The sequence below is a fragment of the Artemia sp. Qi Xiang Cuo genome, chromosome 6 (genome assembly GCF_049724085.1).
Source record: "Artemia sp. Qi Xiang Cuo chromosome 6, ASM4972408v1, whole genome shotgun sequence".
Lineage (NCBI taxonomy): Eukaryota > Metazoa > Arthropoda > Branchiopoda > Anostraca > Artemiidae > Artemia > Artemia sp. Qi Xiang Cuo.
In genome coordinates, this window is record NC_142799.1 from 53907116 (window position 1) to 53926141 (window position 19026).

The window sequence follows — 19026 nt, forward strand, 5'->3', positions numbered from 1 at the left end:
CACACACAAAAAGTTACACACACACACACACACACACACACACACACACACACACACACAAAAACTTACATCACACACGCACATGAAGCTTACACACACACACTTACACACACACACAAACTTACACACACACACACACACAAGACTTGCACACACACACAAAACTTACACACACACACACACACACACACACACACAAACACACACACACACACACAAACACACACACACACACAAACTTACACACACACACGAAACTTACACACACACACACACACACACACACACACACACACACATCACACACACACACACACAAACTGACACATGCACACGAAGACGCACACGCACACACAAAGCTTACACACACACACACGAAAACTTACACACACACGCAAAACTTACACGCACACGAAAGCTTAGCATGCACACAAAGACTTACACACACACACACAAAGCTACACACACACACACAAAACTTACACACACACACACAAACACACACACACACAAACACGCACACACACACACGAAACTTACACACACACACACGAGAGCTACACACACAAACACACACACACACAAAGACTTACACACACACACAGAAAACTTACATGCACACGAAAACTTACATGCACACAAAAACTTACACACACACACACACACTTACACACACACACACACAAACTACACACACACACAAACTTACACACACACAAACATGCACACACACACACACACACACACACACACAAGAACTTACACACATGCACTGAAGACTTACATGCACACAAACTTGCACACACACACACACGAAAACTTACACACACACACGCACACACACACACACAAACAGACACACAAAGACAGACACACACACACACAAAACTTACACCACACATGCAAAGACTTACACACACACACAAAAGCACACATGCACACAAAACTTACATGCACACAAAAACTTACACACACACAAACACACACACGCACAAAAGCTCACACACACACACACAAAAACTTACACACACACACGCAAAACTTACACACACACACACACACACACACACACACAAACACACACACACACACGAAAACTTACATGCACACAAAACACATGCACACAAGCACACACACACACACAAACTCACACACACACACACAAACTTACACACACACACACACACACACACACAAAACTTACACACACACACAAAAAAACACACACACACACACACACAAACACACACACACACAAAACTTACACACACACACACACACACACACACACAAAAACTTACACACACACACAAAAACTTACACATGCACACAAAAACTTACATGCACACAAAAACTTACACACACACACACACACACAAACACACACACACACACACACACAAAAACTTACACACACACACACGAAAACTTACGCACACACACAAAACTTACACACACACACACACACACACACACACACACACACACAAGAACTTACACACACACAAACTCACACACACACGCACACAAAACTTACACACACACAAACACACACACACACACAAAACTTACACACACACACACACACAAACTACACACACACACACACACGAAAACTTACACACACACACACAACACACACACACACACACACACACACAAACACTACACACACACACAAAAACTTACACACACACACAAAAACTTACACCCACGCATTAAATTAGGTTAGGTTAAGTTAGGTTAGGCTAGGTTAGCCTACGTACGCGCGCATACGTATGCTAACCTAGCCTAACCTAACTGAACCTAACCTAATTTAATCTAACCTAACCTAACCTAATCATACACCTAACTTTTTGCCTGTCTCTCACCTAACCTAAGCTAACCTAAGTGAAGCGTACATGGGCTAACCCTAACCTAACTTAACCTAACCTAACTTAATCTAGCCTAACCTAACCATACTCACCGGAAAAGGTTAGGTTAACTTATCATGAGCGCTCATGATAAGTTAACCTAACCTAACTTAAACAGTGAATTTCCACCATTCAGACTGGTGGACTGAGACCCCAATATTGAGCTAGTGGATTTCCACCATTCAGGCTGGTGGACTAAGACCCCAATTCTGAGCTAGTGAATTTCCACCGTTCAGGCTGGTGGACTGGGACTCCAATACTGAGCTAGTGGAGTTCCACCATTCGGGCTGGTGGACTAAGACCCCAATTTTCCAACTCTTGCATTTCATGACAGAAATTCAAAATGAACTTCGAAAAATCAAGAGAATGTAACTGTGAGAAGGCAAAGCACCACAAGTCACTAATGAAATATTCCAACTCTTGCATTTCACGACAGAAATTCAAAATGAAATTTGAAAAATTAAGACAATTTAACTGTGATATGGTAAGTGTGTAAGTTTTTGTTTGTGTGTAAGTTTTGGCGTGTGTGTGTGTTAGTTTTCGTGTGTGTGAGTTAGTTTTGTTGTGTGTGTGTGTAAGTTTTTGTGTGTGTGTGTAATTGTTTGTGTGTGTGTGTTTGTTTTTGTGTGTGTAAGTTTTTTTGTGCATGTAAGTTTTTGTGTGAATGTAAGTTTTTGTGTGTTTGTGTAAGTTTTTGTGTGTGTGTGTGTAAGTTTTTGTGTGTCTAAGCTTTTGTGTGTGTTAGTTTTGTCGTGTGTGTGTGTTTAATTTTTCGTGTGTGTGTGTGTGTGTAAGTTTTTGTGTGATTGTAAGTTTTAGTGTGATTGTGTAAGTGTGTGTGTGTGTGTCAGTGTTTGTTTGTGTGTGTTTGTTTTTGTTTTTTTGTTTGTTTTATTTTTTGTGTGTGTGTGTAAGTTTTTGTGCGTGTGTGTTAGTTTTTGTGTGTGTGTATTTTTTTGTGTGCATGTAAGTTTTTGTGTGCATTTAAGTTTTTGCTTGTGTGTGTAAGTTTTTGTGTGTGTGTGTAAGTTTTTGTGTGTCTAAGTTTTTGTGTGTGTGTGTAAGTTTTTGTGTGTGTTTGTAAGTTTGCGTGTGTTTGTGTGTGTGTGTGTAAGTTTTTTTTGTGTGTTTGTGTTTGTTTGTGTTTATGTTTGTGTGTGTGTGTTTGTGTGTGTGTGTGTGTGTTTTTGTGTGTAAGTTTTGGCGTGTGTGTGTAAGTTTTCGTGTGTGTGTGTGTGTAAGTTTTTGTGTGTGTGTGTGTGTGTTTGTAAGTTTTTGTGCGTGTGTGTGTGAGTTTTTTTTGTGTTCATGTGTAAGTTTTTTGTGTGTGTGTGTGTGTGTGTGTGTGTGTGTGTGTGTGTAAGTTTTGTGTGTGTGTGCAAGTTTTGGCGTGTGTGTGTAAGTTTTCGTGTGTGTGTGTGTGTGTGTGTGTGTGTGTGTGTGTGTGTGTAAGTTTTTGTGTGCATGTAAGTTTTTGTGTGCATGTAAGTTTTCGTGTGCATGTGTAAGTTTTGTGTGTGTGTGTGTGTGTGTGTGTAAGTTTTTGTGTGTGTGTAAGTTTTGGCGTGTGTGTGTAAGTTTTGGTGTGTGTGTGTGTGTGTGTGTGTGTGTGTGTGTGTGTGTGTGTGTGTGTGTGTGTGTGCATGTAAGTTTTTGTGTGCATGTTTGTTTTCGTGTGCATTTGTTAGTTTTTTTGTGTGTGTGTGTGTAAGTTTTGTGTTTTTGTTAGTTTTGTCGTGTATGTGTTAGTTTTCTTGTGTGTGTGTGTAATTTTTCCTGTGTGTTTGTGTAATTTTTTGTGTCATTGTGTTTAAGTTTTAGTGTGTGTGTGTAAGTGTTAGTGTGTGTGTTTTATTTTTTGTGTGTGCGTGTTAGATTTTGTGAGTGTTTGTAAGTTTTTGTGTGCATGTAAGTTTTTATGTGCATGTAAGTTTTCGTGTGCTTGTGTAAGTTTTTTGTGTGTATGTGTGTGTGTGTGTGTGTGTGAATAAGTTTTAGTGTATTTGTGTATGTTTGTGTGTGTGTGTTTAAGTTTTTGTGCGTGTGTGTAAGTTTTAGTGTGTGTGTAAGTTTTTGTGTACATGTAAGTTTTTGTGTGCATGTAAGTTTTTGCGTGTGGGTGTAAGTTTTGGCGTGTGGGTGTAAGTTTTGTGTGTGTGTGTGTGTAAGTTTTTGTGTGTCTAAGCTTTTGTGTGTGTAAGTTTTGACGTGTGTGTGTGTAAGTTTTCGTGTGTGTGTGTGTGTGTTAGTTTTTGTATGCATGTTAGTTTTGTTGTAGATTTGTTAGTTTTTGTGTGTGTGTGTGTGTGTGTGTTAGTTTTTGTTTGTGTGTTTGTTTTTGTGTGTGTGTGTGCTATTGTTTCTGAGTGTATGTAATTTTTGTGTGTGTATGTGTGTTAGTGTGTGTGTGAATGTAAGTTTTTGTGTGCATTTTAGTTTTTGAGTGTGGGTGTAAATTTTTTGTGTGTGTGTAAGTTTTTGTGTGTCTAAGCTTTTGTGTGTGGGTGTAAGTTTTTGTGTGTGTTTGTAAGTGTGTGTGTGTTTGTGTGTGTGTGTTAGTTTTTTTTGTGTGTGTGTTTAAGTTTGTGTGTGTGTGTGTGTGTGTGTGTGTGTGTGTGTGTGTGTAAGTTTTGTGTGTGTGTGTAAGTTTGTGTGTGTGTGTGTAAGTTTTGTGTGTGTGTGTAAGTTTTCGTGTGTGTGTGTATGTGTTTGTGTGTGCATGTAAGTTTTCGTGTGCATGTGTAAGTTTGTGTGTGTGTGTGTGTGTGTGTGTGTAAGTTTGTGTGTGTGTGTGTGTGTGTTTGTGTTTTTGTGTGTGTGTAAGTTTTCGTGTTTGTTTGTGTTTCTGTTTTTGTGAGTGTGTGTGTATGTTTTGTGTGTGTGTGTAAGTTTTTGTGTGTATGTGTAAGTTTTTGTGTGTGTGTGTAAGTTTTTGTGTGTGTGTAAGTTTTTGTGTGTGTGTGTAAGTTTTTGTGTGTCATGTAAGTTATTGCGTGTGGATGTAAGTTTTTGTGTGTGTGTGTGTAAGTTTGTGTGTGTGTGTGTGTGTGTGTGTGTTTTGTGTGTGTGTAAGTTTTGTGTGTGTGTGTGTGTAAGTTTGTGTGTGTGTGTGTGTAAGTTTTGTGTGTGTGTGTAAGTTTTGTGTGTGTGTGTAAGTTTTCGTGTGTGTGTGTGTAAGTTTTCGTGTGTGTGTGTGTAAGTTTTTGTGTGTGTGTGTGTGAGTTTTTGCGTGTGTGTGTGTAAGTTTGTGTGTGTGTGTGTGTGTGTGTAAGTTTTTGTGTGTGTATGTAAGTTTTGTGTGTGTGTGTGTGAGTTTTTGTGTGTGTGTGTGTGTGTGTGTGTGTGTGTGTGTGTGTGTGTGTGTATGTTTGTGTGTGAAAGTAAGTTTTTGTGAGAATGTAAGTTTTCGTGTTAATGTGTAAGTTTTTGTGTGTGTGTGTTTGTGTAAGTTTTTGTATGTGTTTGTGTGTAATTTTTGGAGTGTGTGTGTTAGTGTTAGTGTGTGTGTGTGTAAGTTTTTGTGTGTTTGTGTAAGTTTTTGTGTGTGTGTAAGTTTCTTTGCGTGTGTGTGTAAGTTTTCGTGTGTGTGTGTGTAAGTTTTGTGAGTGTGTGTGTGTGTAAGTTTTTGTCCGTGTGTGTGTGAGTTTTTTTGTGTTAATGTGTCAGTTTTTGTGTGTGTAAGTTTTTGTGCGTGTGTGTGTGTTTTTGTGTTTGTGTGTGTATGTTTTTGCTTGTGTGTTTGTTTGTTTTTGTGTGTGTGTTTGTGTTAGTTTTGTGTGTGTGTGTGTGTGTGTAAGTTTTTGTGTGCATGAAAGTTTTTGTGTGCATGTAAGTTTTCGTGTGCATGTGTAAGTTTTTGTGTTTGTGTGTGTGTGTGTAAGTTTTTGTGTGGGTAAGTTTTGGCGTGTGTGTGTAAGTTTTCGTGTGTGTGTGTGTAAGTTTTGTGTGTGTGTGTGTGTGTGTGTAAGTTTTTGTGCGTGTGTGTGTGAGTTTTTTGTGTTCATGTGTAAGTTTTTGTGTGTGTGTGTGTGTGTGTGTGTGTGTGTGTTATTTTTTGTGTTTGTGTAAGATTTGGTGTGTGTGTGTATGTTTTCGTGTGTTTGTGTGTGTGTAAGTTTTTTTTGTGTGTGTGTGTGTGTAAGTTTTTGTGTGATTGTAATTTTTTGTGTGAATGTAAGTTTTATTGTGAATTTGTAAGTTTTTTTTTGTGTGTGTGTGTGTAAGTTTTGTGTGTGTGTGTAAGTTTTGGCGTGTGTGTGTAAGTTTTGGCGTGTGTGTGTTATTTTTCATGCGTGTGTGTGTGTGTAAGTTTTTGTGTGTGTGTGTAAGTTTTTGTGCGTGTGTGTAAGTTTTTGTGTGTGTGTGAGTTTTTGTGTGCATGTAAGTTTTTGTGTGCATGTAAGTTTTTGTGTGTGTGTGTCTAAGTTTTTGTGTGTGTGTGTGTGTTTGTGTGTCTAAGCTTTTGTGTGTGTGATGTAAGTTTTTTGTGTGTGTGTGTAAGTTTGTGTGTGTGTGTGTTTGTGTGTGTGTAAGTTTTGTGTGTGTGTGTGTAAGTTTGTGTGTGTGTGTGTGTGTGTGTGTAAGTTTTGGTGTGTGTGTGTGTGTGTAAGTTTTGTGTGTGTGTAAGTTTTGTTGTGTGTGTGTAAGTTTTCGTGTGCATGTGTAAGTTTTTGTGTGTGTGTGTGTGTGTGTAAGTTTTTGTGTGTGTAAGTTTTGGCGTGTGTGTGTAAGTTTTCGTGTGTGTGTGTGTAAGTTTGTGTGTGTGTGTGTGTGTGTGTGCAAGTTTTGTGCGTGTGTGTGTGAGTTTTTTGTGTTCATGTGTAAGTTTTTGTGTGTGTGTGTGTGTGTGTGTGTAATTTTTTGTGTGTGTGTCAGATTTCGCGAGTGTGTGTGAGTTATATTGTTTTTGTGTCTGTTTGTATGTTTGTGTGTGGGTGTCAGTTTGTGTGTGCTTGTCAGTGTGTGTGTGCCTGTAAGTTTCGTGTGCTTGTGTCAGTTTTTGTGTGTGTGTGTGTGTAAGTTTTTGTGTGTGTGTGTGTAATTATTTTCGATTGTGTTTATTTTTTGTATTTTGTTTTTTTTTTTACATGAGTTTGATTTTTTGAAAGTTATTTTGTGTGTGTGTTTGTTTTTGTGCGTGTGTGTAAGTTTTTGTGTGTGTGTAAGTTTTTGTGTGCATGTCAGTTTTTGTGTGCATGTAAGTTTTTGCGTGTGGGTCTAAGTTTTTGTGTGTGTGTGTGTGTGTAAGTTTTTGTGTGTCTAAGCTTTTATGTGTGGATGTAAGTTTTTTTTGTGTGTGTGTTAGTTTGTGTGTGTGTGTGTAAGTTTTTGTGTGTGTAAGTTTTTTTTTTGTTTGTGTGTATAAGTTTGTGTGTGTTTTAGTGTGTGTGTGCCTAATCTTTTGTGTGTTTTAGTTTTGGGGTGTGTTTTTATGTTTTCGTGTGTGTGTGTGTAAGTTTTGTGTGTGTGTGTGTGTAAGTTTGTTTTTGTGTGTGTGTGAGTTTTTTTTTGTGTTCATGTTTTATTTTTTGTGTATGTGTGTGTGTGTGTGTAATTTTTTGTGTGTGTGTAAGTTTTGGAGTGTGTGTGTGAGTTTTCGTGTGTGTGTGTGTGTAAGTTTGTGTGTGTGTGTGTGTGTAAGTTTTTGTGTGCATGTAAGTTTTTGTGTGCATGTGTAAGTTTTCGTGTGCATGTGTGTGTGTGTGTGTGTGTGTTTGTGTGTGTGTGTGTGTATGTTTTTGTGTGTGTGTGTAAGTTTTCGTGTGTGTGTGTAAGTTTTCGTGTGTGTGTGTAAGTTTTCGTGGGTGTGTGTAAGTTTTCGTGTGTGTGTGTAAGTTTTTGTGTGCATGTATGGGGACCGGGGGAGGACCTTTGGGGCCCAGGGAGGGCGTTTGGGGATCCGGGGGCCCTTGAGGATTGAGTGGTCTTTTGGGAGCCCGGGGGACCTTTGGGGTCCGGGGGGGCCTTTGGGAGCCCAGTGGACCTTTGGGGGCCGGGGAGGACCTTTGGGGGCCCGGGGGCCCTTGGGGGCCGGTTGGCCCTTTGGGAGCCCGGGGACCTTTGAGGACCAGGGGAGGGCCTTTGGGGGTCTGAGGAGGGCGTTTGGGGGATAACATTTCGAAATTTTTACTTTTTAGTTTACTTTTTTTTGCGGCGCATCCCTGCGGCGCATCCTGCGGCGCGTTCCTGCGGTGCATCCCTGTGGCGCATCCCCTGCGGCGCTTTCCTGACCCGCGGCGCATCCCTGCGGCGCATCCTGCGGCGCTTTCCTGGCCCACGGCGCATCCCGGCGGCACTTCTCTGGTCCGGGGGACCTTTGGGGGCCGGTGGAGGGCCTTTGGGGCACAGGGAGGGCCTTTGGGGGTCCGGGGGGCAGTTGGGGGCCTGGGGGACATTTGGGGACCGGTGGAGGGCCTTTGGGACCCCGTTGGTCCTTTGGGAGCTCGATGGGCCTTTGGGGGGCCCGGGGATGGCCTTTGGGGGTCTGGGTGGGCCTTGGGGGGCGCCGGGGGCCCGTGGGGAGCTTGGGGGGCCTTTGAGGACCGGGGCCTGCCTTCGGGGTGGGGGTAGGAGGAGTGGAACCCTTTGGGGTTGGGTTAGAGGACCTCACAACACTGTTCAAATGAAACTTGTGTATTATAACGACCACAGAGTTTCACCATTAAATTCTCTTCTAAAACCTTTCCTAAAATCTTCTTTCAAAATGTCTCTAACTGTTTCGCCGAAATAGTTCCATAACCTGTCTAAAACAGTTTCGCCCAAATAATCCCTAAACGTAATTCAGCGTGTTCCTTTTGTTTTTGGCATCTCTGCGCTAATGCATTTCAAATTAATAAGAAACCTGATTCCCGCGCTAAAACTATTCATCGCTAAGATGTTTCTTGGAGAATTGTTTCCATGGCCTTTGGCTATTAATATCCTTTGGAGTTCGACCAAAAGAGTTGTTTCCGAGGCAAAGACATTTATGACTTGGATCTATTCCTGGAGAATCGTTTCTAGGCGAAAATTTTTAAAGTCTGACAGATGATGTCATTGGTTGATTGATCTGTCAAGAAAGGGGAATTAATTTGTTGTTTCTAAGGGGAATTATTATTCACGATAGGTGAATTGAGGTCGACAGCACAGGTGTTCCAAATTCCTGGACGGCATAGCATTCGCTGAGAGCGTGCACTTACAACAACAACAACATCGACCTTGGAAATTTAGGTCATTGACCCCATTAACCACGTGTTCTCCCTAATGACTCTATGCCTATATTAGGACCATAAACCACGTGGTTCGTACCGGAGTAGAACCTTTTGAAATTTAGGTCATTGACACACTTTGATTACGCAATCAATTTCTCAGAAATCCATTTCCCCTAGAGACTCTATGCCCATATTAGGACCATAAACCACGTGGTTCGTACCGGACCTTTAGGGTCATCTCTACTTTTGGGAACCAAAACGAAAAAAAATTACAATAGATAGCCTTGTCAAATTCAAAACGAGCAAAAATTAAAAGGAGTAGGGCTGACAACCCCCATGTCTTCTGAAGATCAGAACATAGTTTGCACTTTACTAAAAAAAAAAAAACGTGAATTTTCAGTTTAACATACATATTCTGATTTTGTTTCCATAAAGTCTTAATACTTTTTTTTATTAAAGTCAAAAAAGTGAAGACATTTAAAATGCGTTTTATTCTCAGTAAAATGCAAATTTTGTTCTGGTCTTGAGAAGCACGGGGGTTGTCAGCCCTACTCATGTTAATTTTTGCTCATTTTGAGTTTGGCTCGGTTATTTATTGTAATTTCTGTTTGTTTTGGGTTTAATATATTTATTGACGGTGATTTGTGGTAACTTTACGCTTGAAAAATTATTTGAATTTATTTCTGCTCATTTTGGCTACTTTACTTTTTCTTGACAAGTTTCAACTCTTTACTTTTCTTTGACAAACTTGTTTTGTGGGAAAAGTTTTTTCAAATTCATTTCTGTTCGTTTTTATTGACATTGTCTTTTTCATGATTTTTTTTTTTTGTTTACATATTTTTGTTTTTTTCTATTAGACTCCATCATTTTCTATTTTCCTATATACTCCGCGGGGGGGGGGGGTATTTTCTGAAGGAAGGTATTTTGCGTGGGGGGAGGGGGGGGGGGTAAACGCCGGCCACCGGAGGCATGCACCCAAGTTGAAGCAATTCAAAGGGTGTTATGTGATATTCTTCGTTAAATTTAGGTTTACAGCCCACCTCTTAAACTAAATAAGTAATATCGATTTATTAAGTCCGTGTTTTCTATTTAATTTGCTTCTTGACACAGATTTAGATTTATTGTGGGGTGGACCCATGTGGGGTTAAGGTTCAAGCTTCAAAGATCCATTGCCTCCACAGCCCTTAAAAAACAACTCAAATTGGCTGGATAAAACACGAAAAAAATTATATTTCCACTCTTACCATATACTTGTCCAGTTGTCGGACTCTTCCTCCCCCAGAATATCATCCAGCTTGACATTCAAAAGATGGAGAAACGCCAGCTAGTGTTTACTCTTAATCAGACAATCTTCAACCAGATGGCTCCTTGCTTCAACGATCATCTTGCATTTTCGATATAAAGGCAAATCAACTCTCCCAATTAGAACAAGATGCTTCCCAAAATTTCTAATTTCTGTTATGGCTTCAGTTAACATTCTCATCTCCGACCTTCTTGGTCGTAGTATACATTTAGTCAGTGTGTGATTAAACTTAGAGAGTACTTCCTTTGCTTCATTGTATCACACCTTCTTATTCCAGTTTTGTTCCACTTTTTCGTTACCTCATCTCTTCACTGCCGCTTTCAAATGACCCTGAGAAATGGTGATGGTGATTTCTCATTCAAATTCTTACAATGATGTCCCAGCCTGGCTCCTTCATCTGCCATCTTCGTCTGGCTGCTCATCATCCTCGATCCCAGAACGTCCTGGGACCCACATTAGATGTCCAATTTGGTGTCCTTTGGTTGCTAGATTGTTCAGTGCTTCAGAGCAATTCAATCCACTTCTTTGGTGACGCTTTAATTTCAGAAGAGCTTTAAGACATGCTTAGTTATCCGTTATAATACATATATTTTTTTTTTGCTTTAGTGTAGTCATTTTGCTTCAGTGTTCTTGCTGCGCATTTTACTATAAACATTTGAACTTGTAATTATAATTAGTAATCCACACTAAAGATCTCTTTATCCAGATCCGGTGATATCTGGTACATTACAATACCAGTTCTCGATTTCTCTTCAAATGGCGAAGCATCCGCATATCAGATTATCGAGTTTTTTTGTGAAGCATGTCGATCTCGTGCTCTATTTTTCTCCTATCCTTTATGGAAATCCCGAATTACCTCTCGGGTTTCATTACTGGGATCGGATGTTATCCTTGATCATCTGCAACTCCTCGCATTCAAGCATAATTGAGTTGCAGATATCAACGTGACCTTTAATGCTCCCTTTCCGTATCTGCTGCCTATTTGTCCATTAATCAATAATCAATGACAGCACTTTTTACTGCTTCTTCCTCTTGAAGATTTTCCATGGGTTGAAGTTCTAGTATGGATGCCGTGGCCGTTCCTTTGTATTGCGAGGCCATCATTAGGCAAGATAGTAAATAGCGACGAAGACCACACGGCCTTTTCATCATAAACAACAAAATATAAGAAGAAAAATAGGGAGTTATTTTCTATAAGACAGTGGAATGCGAACTTTAAATGAATATTTTGACCCTATATCTAAGGTCATCCTCAAAAAAACAAATGAAAAAATATAAAAGAAACTCACATTAAAATACGATCATCAAATCTAAAATCTTTTTAAAACAGGCCTACCATCATTGCTTCAGGGAAGTTCAACAAGGACCCATTCCACTTAATTCCAGGACTCAGTTCGCATTCCCCTGTCTTATAGAAAACATTTCCCTAATGTTCTACTTATATTTTGTTGTTTAGGCAAGATGGCCTTTAAAGCCCTTATTATAGTGGGTGATGTGGCTTTTGATCTGAGTCAAATTGATCCAGCCCACTTCTTCATATGACAAAACCGATCTGATTACAGTTTTATATTGATACAAAGTTTTGTTTGGAGTTCCAGACAAGGATGGAAATTTCTGGATATTTTCAAAATGCGGTGTATCCTCATTTCCCACTGAAAAAAAATTAGCACGAAAATAGAGTCTTGTCATATCAAAATCGTTCTTGCCGTATCTTAAGTGTCTAAAAAAAATATTCGTAAATATCAAAATATCAAAAATAAATACTTTTTTTTAGCTTCTTCTCTCCATAAGGATGTAATATACTACCTTTGAATCATCGCACCTGGTCGGTCGCCTGACTTTTATGAAATGAACGGAGAGAAGGGGCAATTTTTTTCTTCAAAATTTAGGAAGGGGTCTAATGCCCCCCACCACCAATTTACACCACTGTTAATAGTCCGTACGAGTTTCTATCAGAGAGAATGACCAGTCACAGAAATTAACAGTTTATTAAAAAAAAAAAAACTTACAGTCCATCCATAGAGAAGACTTTGTATTTCTTGAACTCGAATCGAATGTTCATGGCGACGCTTCATGTCGTTTGTATGTTGGGCGATACCGGTCATGGCAGATGAGGCTGCCAAAATGATGTTCATGTCTGCGGCAGTTGGATCATACATTTTTATAATATTCTGGAAGAAGACAGTTCGGCAATTGTGGAAAAAATATATGCTGTTTACATATTCAGAAGTCTTTTCAGATAAGGGATTGGATTTTAATAATCTAGGCAAACGAAATTGATGACAGAAATAATTTTAAAAAAAAGCTAAAAACAAAGCTTTCATCACTAAATGCACAGGAAAGTATAAAAGAATTTTCTGCTACTTGGAAAATCTTTCTTTTTTTAATACTTTTTAGTGCGTTTGGAGCTCAGTTCCATAATGTAAAGGTCCTAAGTAAAAGGATGGAACCTTCATAAATGCTTTTATTAAGGGCTCACTCACTCGGTGTACCTACGTTTCAGCCAGATTTTTTACTATAGAAAATAAAACAAAAATATGCTTAAGTAAAATGATGGACAGTAAAACAAACAGTTACTATTATTTTAAAAACGAAAAGTTTAGGAATATCTCGTATTTGAAATTTTTGAGACATATATCATTTTTGTATTTTATCCTCTCACCTGAGGCATTCAAACACAAATAAGATCAACTACATGTTGGATAAGAACTAAAGTAATAAGTACAAGAAAACAGATCAAAATGCCAAGATGAACATTTTAATGTTCATCTACATACTTAAATGATTGAAGAAACAGCGTTTTAAACTGAATGTTTTCAATAGAAAGGGATATTCTTTCGAGGGAGATAGGTACTCGCAACAGTACACAAGAAAGTGGAGAAGGGACAGTCTCCACATCAGAGAAGATCAACAATACATGTGAATTTAAAAATATGGCGATTTTTAGTTAAATTTGACATTTTTTTCAGGTACAGATAGCTAATTTTTAAACTGTTGTCACCTGGAGCATTTTTACACGGAGTAACTGCATAGATTGGATCCCGAAATTATGGAAAAAAAAATATAGTGAGGTTCTAATAAACAGACAAGAATATTGTTCGGTTTGGTTCGACAGTGGAAGTCTCCAACAAACCATCACCAGATCTTCAACAAGACATGATCCTGGGTTTATTTGGATTATACCGCATAATACTCCTTTAAAGATGTGAAAATGGTCTATGAAAGAACAAAATTAGACAGGTGATATCTGTACATCAGTTGTCTGTAAAAAAAAATGTCTGACGTGTTTGTGACGGTGTATTATAGTCATATATACAATATTATAGTAATTGTTGGAAAGAGTTGGGTCGTTTATTAGATAACAACCGAACTACTATTTCGAATAGTTCTTCAGATTGAGCCACTTGTCTCCTCAAGCGACACCAACGAAGAAAGAATGACAATCAGCAGAGACTTACTGAGACCTTGAGACTATCGGTGGATTCAAGAACTTTGGTCATATATGACCCATTTATCAGCAAAGGTTTGCCGAGCCGCCATCGATTTATCGCTCAGCATGGTCATTGCAAGTCTCAAAGATCCTTGTTGTATAGTATATGAAATCCTTGGTTTATTACCATGTGGGTACTTGTCCAACCCTTAGGGGGTGTATTTTCTTTAGGGAGAAGGGGTTCTTTTAATCAATATTGAGGCAGATCCCTACTGTCCCCTCTGTATGGAGATATGATCATAAGTATAAGTAAGCAGAAGTACAACTGCAGTAGGATTAGATCAGTAAGTATACTAGGGTCGGTAATATGTATAATAAACTACCAACAACTCTTGGTATTATTTACAATCATGAATGGTGTTAGGCATGCCCCTCCATCCAAAGAGAAGCCTGAGCACATATGTAAATAGTGTAACTTAGCAGTGGCGTCAATTCACAAAAATTCATGGGGGGTATGTTTTTTAATATCTAGGGGACAATTTAGTTTTTTTTTCAATTTTTCAACGAAAATACAAAAATGTGTTATTAATGAAAACACCCATGAATGATATTTTTCTCAATCTTGGGGCAGAACCCCCTTCCCCACCATTAATTTACGCGACTGCCACATAGGCATTATTTACGAAGTCCTTTTTTTTACTAGGAGACTTCTCATATCCTGGGTGTTATGATTAATGCTAACATTACCCGTTGGGTCTTTATCATACAAATGAACCTCGAAAAAAAAAAAAAATACATGGTGGCTGTAACATATAGATACTATTTTACCGCTTGTTTTTCAAGTTGTTGTCAGTTAGAAAATGTAGAAGGTATGAAAGGTGAAACCCGTTGCTTCAACCAATAACTAACATAATAATTGAACCATAGCTTATATAGCTTAGATATGACTAGGAGCCAGCACATTTCTTGCTATACTATTCATAAAGTAAAAAAAAAAGAAAAAAAAAGACAATGTAAATAAGTATGCTGACAAAAGACACGTAAGCATTCCGGCTCATTCCTAACACCAAAACATCAATATTTTTGCGTTCTTTTTCATACTTTTCATAGAACTCACTTGCCTTGTTTTTATTCGGTTCCCCTTCAAATAAATTCCTTCTTAAAAGGCTGATTAACTTACTATTTGCTTTATTTGACAAAAATAAGCCTATAATTTGCCTTTTTCTGCCTAATAAGAGAAAATTTACTGTTTCCACATACATAGGCGCCTATAAGGGGGCGCCAGCCCCCTCCTGGTTGAATGATGCTGCCTTATTTTGAATTTCTATTATGTAGCATTAAAAGTGCCAATTAGACCAGGTAAGCCCCACCCCCCAGGAATTCAGCCTATGGGCACTCATGTCCACATATAATCTTATCCATAACGTCGATGAGGTACATAAACTCTTTTGCGCCCTATTTTGCTGTGAATTTTCGTAATTTATTAACCTATTCAGGTTTTATTGTGGTTATTTCAATGTAATGTTTATATTTATCACGATCTATAAATTCGATTAGAATGTTTTCAACTCCTCTGTAAGTTCTTTTTAATGCAGTTTTAATTACTGTTTTTATATGTGTAGTTTTTGAGCTATTTCAGCAAATAAATAATATTCTACTAAGTAGCCCCATTTAAAAACCGTAAGTTCTAGGAGAAATTTTTAAGCATTATATCTTAGGGATTCCGTTGATGTTACCAATTTACAAAGAATTTATTTGAATTTGGATGCTCGCCTACTGATAAATTAGCTAGCTGTTTTTTTTTTTTTTTTTTTTTTTTCAATAAATCGAAATTTACGCAGAGATATAATTTTTACGAATCATCGAAAAGAGTCAATTTTCTGCTACACAGGTCCCCTTAGAACCCACAATAGCAGCAGAGAGGGAAGGGCTCTAAGAATCTACAATTTTTGCTTAGCAGGAAATTACCACTCCTCGTCCATCTAGTTGTGATTCCATGCAATTAAAATACAAAAAACACTAGCCTTCATTAATTTTGCAGATTTATTACATGTAAAATTTTCGTCTAAGAAATTGCACCCTTTTTATCGAGAAAGCCATAACATAAAATCAGGACTTTTCGTTAAACGGTCATTCGTTTAAGCGAGTGTCTGTTTTTTATTATTGTTATCACCCATCAGGGGCGGATCCAGGGGGAGGGCAAGGGCACCCCCCCCTAGCGTAGTCTAAAGTAGTGTAAATTACTTAATTAACGCAAGTGTGCTTTAAATAAACTTGCTCATAACACAAGTTTATCGGATCAACCTATTTTGTCCCCCCCCCTAAAAAAAATCCTGGATCCGCCCCTGTCACCCATAGTTCACATATGATTGATTTTTAGAAGCATGGATAGCAAACAGTAATCCTACCACAATTGTCATCAATTTAACTTTATTGGAGGGGATAGAGGTTCAGAGGGGTGCCGTACTAATTATACCTCGTTTAATAAATACATTTACTGTATACAAAATACCACAAATTTATTTACAAATACGCTGCATCATAATATACAACAAAACCATTTTGAAAAACTGGCTTAGAAACGATTACAAAAACATTTCCAGACAGTAAAAACGCGTCTTTTGTCACGAAATATCTTTGATGTACTGTCAACTATTGACCCATACCAAAAAGAGATAGGCGGGATCGCCTTTTTCTGCTCTTTATAAAATAACTCTGACATTTAAAAACATTATGTTTTGTGTCGTAAGCAAGGGGTTAGGCACTAGGTCACTCTATGGACGCATAAGACGAGATCAGTGTAAAGTCATGAACAGTATACAGCCCATTTGGTCGTAGAAGCCGTGAGGGAAGAAGGAGAAGAGGGTCGTAGGGAAATTAAGTAATACTGTAGAAAAAAATATATTAAAAGCAATACAAGTATAAAGGGTTACTCGAGCATATTATATGAGTAGCCTACAATGGTATAATAGGTCCACTATAAAATCAAATGTTGCCTGAGCCTAAAAAAGGCTTTAAGAGAATTTGGTTCAACCTACTAGGTGGGATAGAAAATTATAAAGGTAAAGATATGCATTAGAGACATATTGAATATCTAGAATATATATTTTAGGCGGAGACAAAATAAAAAGGAGTTATCGAACAGTTTCCCTAACGCCACTAATCGATGGAGCCACGTCGTTAAACCTATACAGTTAGCCCACATGAATGCAGAAGGAACTTATGGGCCCAGTCCTATAAAATTCCATGATTTTTTGTCATTTTTATATTGATAAAAGCTTTCCTTGGTATACACACATAATGTCTTAAAAAATACAAATTAATTTTGTATAATTCGCTTTAACGATTTACGAGTAACGACCAGTAGACTTTCGGCCTGTAGCCCAGGCTTTGGGCCAAAACTAACTTCGCCTTACGGTACAAGCCAAAAATTACATATTGCAGTGGTTTTTGCAGTAAACCTTTAGGAATTGTACATTGCACGTACTTGAGAGTGGGTTTTGAGGGTAAAATGAAGAGAAGGACAAAATAATTATTTCCTTAAAGCAAAATAGTGTTTTATGCTTCTTTACTACCCAAGTTTGCGGCACGAAACTTTGTCTCGTCCCTTGATAACGTTAAAGTATCAACTACCCTACTGTTATAAGCTCTACGAATCAATGTATGAACCCTGGGTAATTTATTATATCTTAATGAAACAAAAAGCTAGAACAGAAACAAGTTAGCAGGTTCACATCTTTTTCAAATACTTCGTCTAAAATGTGTAACAGTTTCTTATAATTCGATTTAATTTGGAAACGTGTTTAGATTGGAGTATCCCTTACGCGCTACCGACGAAGAAAGGGTAACAGTTATTTCCATAGACTGCATTCCTAGTCCCAAGGTGTTGTCACTGCAACCTTGCCTGCATGACTCACCATACCCTCCTCTGGAATCATACTTTCGCCACAAAATACAAAATTTTTATGATGTACTTCATTGCTTTTAATTGACTTCATACAGTTTTATTTTTTTATTTTGTTATTCTAACAAAATGTGCACACCACAAGGTGTGCCACAAGGTTGCTACTTGTCCATTAAAAAGACCCAGCAACTGAAGCGTCGTTTCGACGCCCTATGCACCACCAATGTCTTTGGAGGATCTTCATCATGTTTTCACTTTTAACAATATTAAATAATAATATTCATAACATTTTTGTTCTTAAAAGCGAATAACTGTATTTTAAAAGACAGGAATAAGAGCTATTACTAGCAGACCAGTAAGCGACATAATAATTTGAAAAAAAATAGTTCCTTACTTTCAGCCATTACTTTTCTGATTTGAACAGCGAATTCTTTTTTTTCGCAAGCAGGGACCGAATTTATAACCATTAAGTGGAGGGAGAAGGAAACACATCCTTCTTGGGTTATAAATTGTTTTATTAAAATGAAAATTCAGGAAAATATTAGGCCAACGACTTACTTCGCGGGCCGTCTTCATGTTTTTCCAAATTAGAGAAACAAACGATTTTTTTTGTAATGAAAGTAAAGAGTTCGAACTTAGAAAAAACAAAAATTATCCAAGATATGATGTGGGCCTGTCACCCCCCCCCCCCCCCGATGCCTCCAGTTTTATGCTCGGGCTCCCCACTCAGATACATTAACATTGGTGTAGGTGAAACGACCGAGTATAGCCCCTTAGGGCACTCTGATTGATTTCGAGAATGAAAGCTGTTCTTACAGAAGCTTTATTCCGCATACGGTCAATTTTTTTCTAAAATTATAAATCTAGAACAAGGTCAGTCATTGCGTTATCTTAGCTGCAAGTAAAAAAGTAGCTAAATCACACGGTAAATAATTATCATGCTAATTATCACTAAACTAAGAATGACAAGTTCTTTGCTATTAATTTGCTAATAATAAGTTTCTAGGATAATGAATACTAAGGTGCAATAAAATTTGAAACGAGATTTTAATAGATATAAGCAAAATAAAAGAAATAAATGAAAGTAAGTGCTGGAAATGCAAAGACGTTTGTTCATTTTTTTTAAGAGTCCTGAAGTACATCTAATAGTTTATCTATTTGTCGTAAATTACTAGAAATCAGTCAAAAGAAGATTGGATCAGATTGAATGTCCTTGAATCCATCTTGAGTAGCAAAAAAGGGCTGCAGTTCAAACCAAAGGGTATTACAGTCCTCAGTTTATAAAACCG

General features: G+C 38.1%; 1 protein-coding gene across 4 annotated transcripts in view; it reads right to left on the reverse strand.

The window, feature by feature from the left end:
• GEFmeso (Guanine nucleotide exchange factor in mesoderm) overlaps positions 1-19026 on the reverse strand; it is a 255666-nt gene that overhangs the window by 29409 nt on the left and 207231 nt on the right. For all 4 annotated transcript variants that reach the window (XM_089090831.1, XM_089090832.1, XM_089090833.1 and 1 more), the window contains one exon: positions 12413-12574. In XM_089090831.1, coding sequence (XP_088946957.1) covers positions 12413-12574 — 162 coding nt within the window. The remainder of the gene's footprint in view (positions 1-12412; positions 12575-19026) is intronic.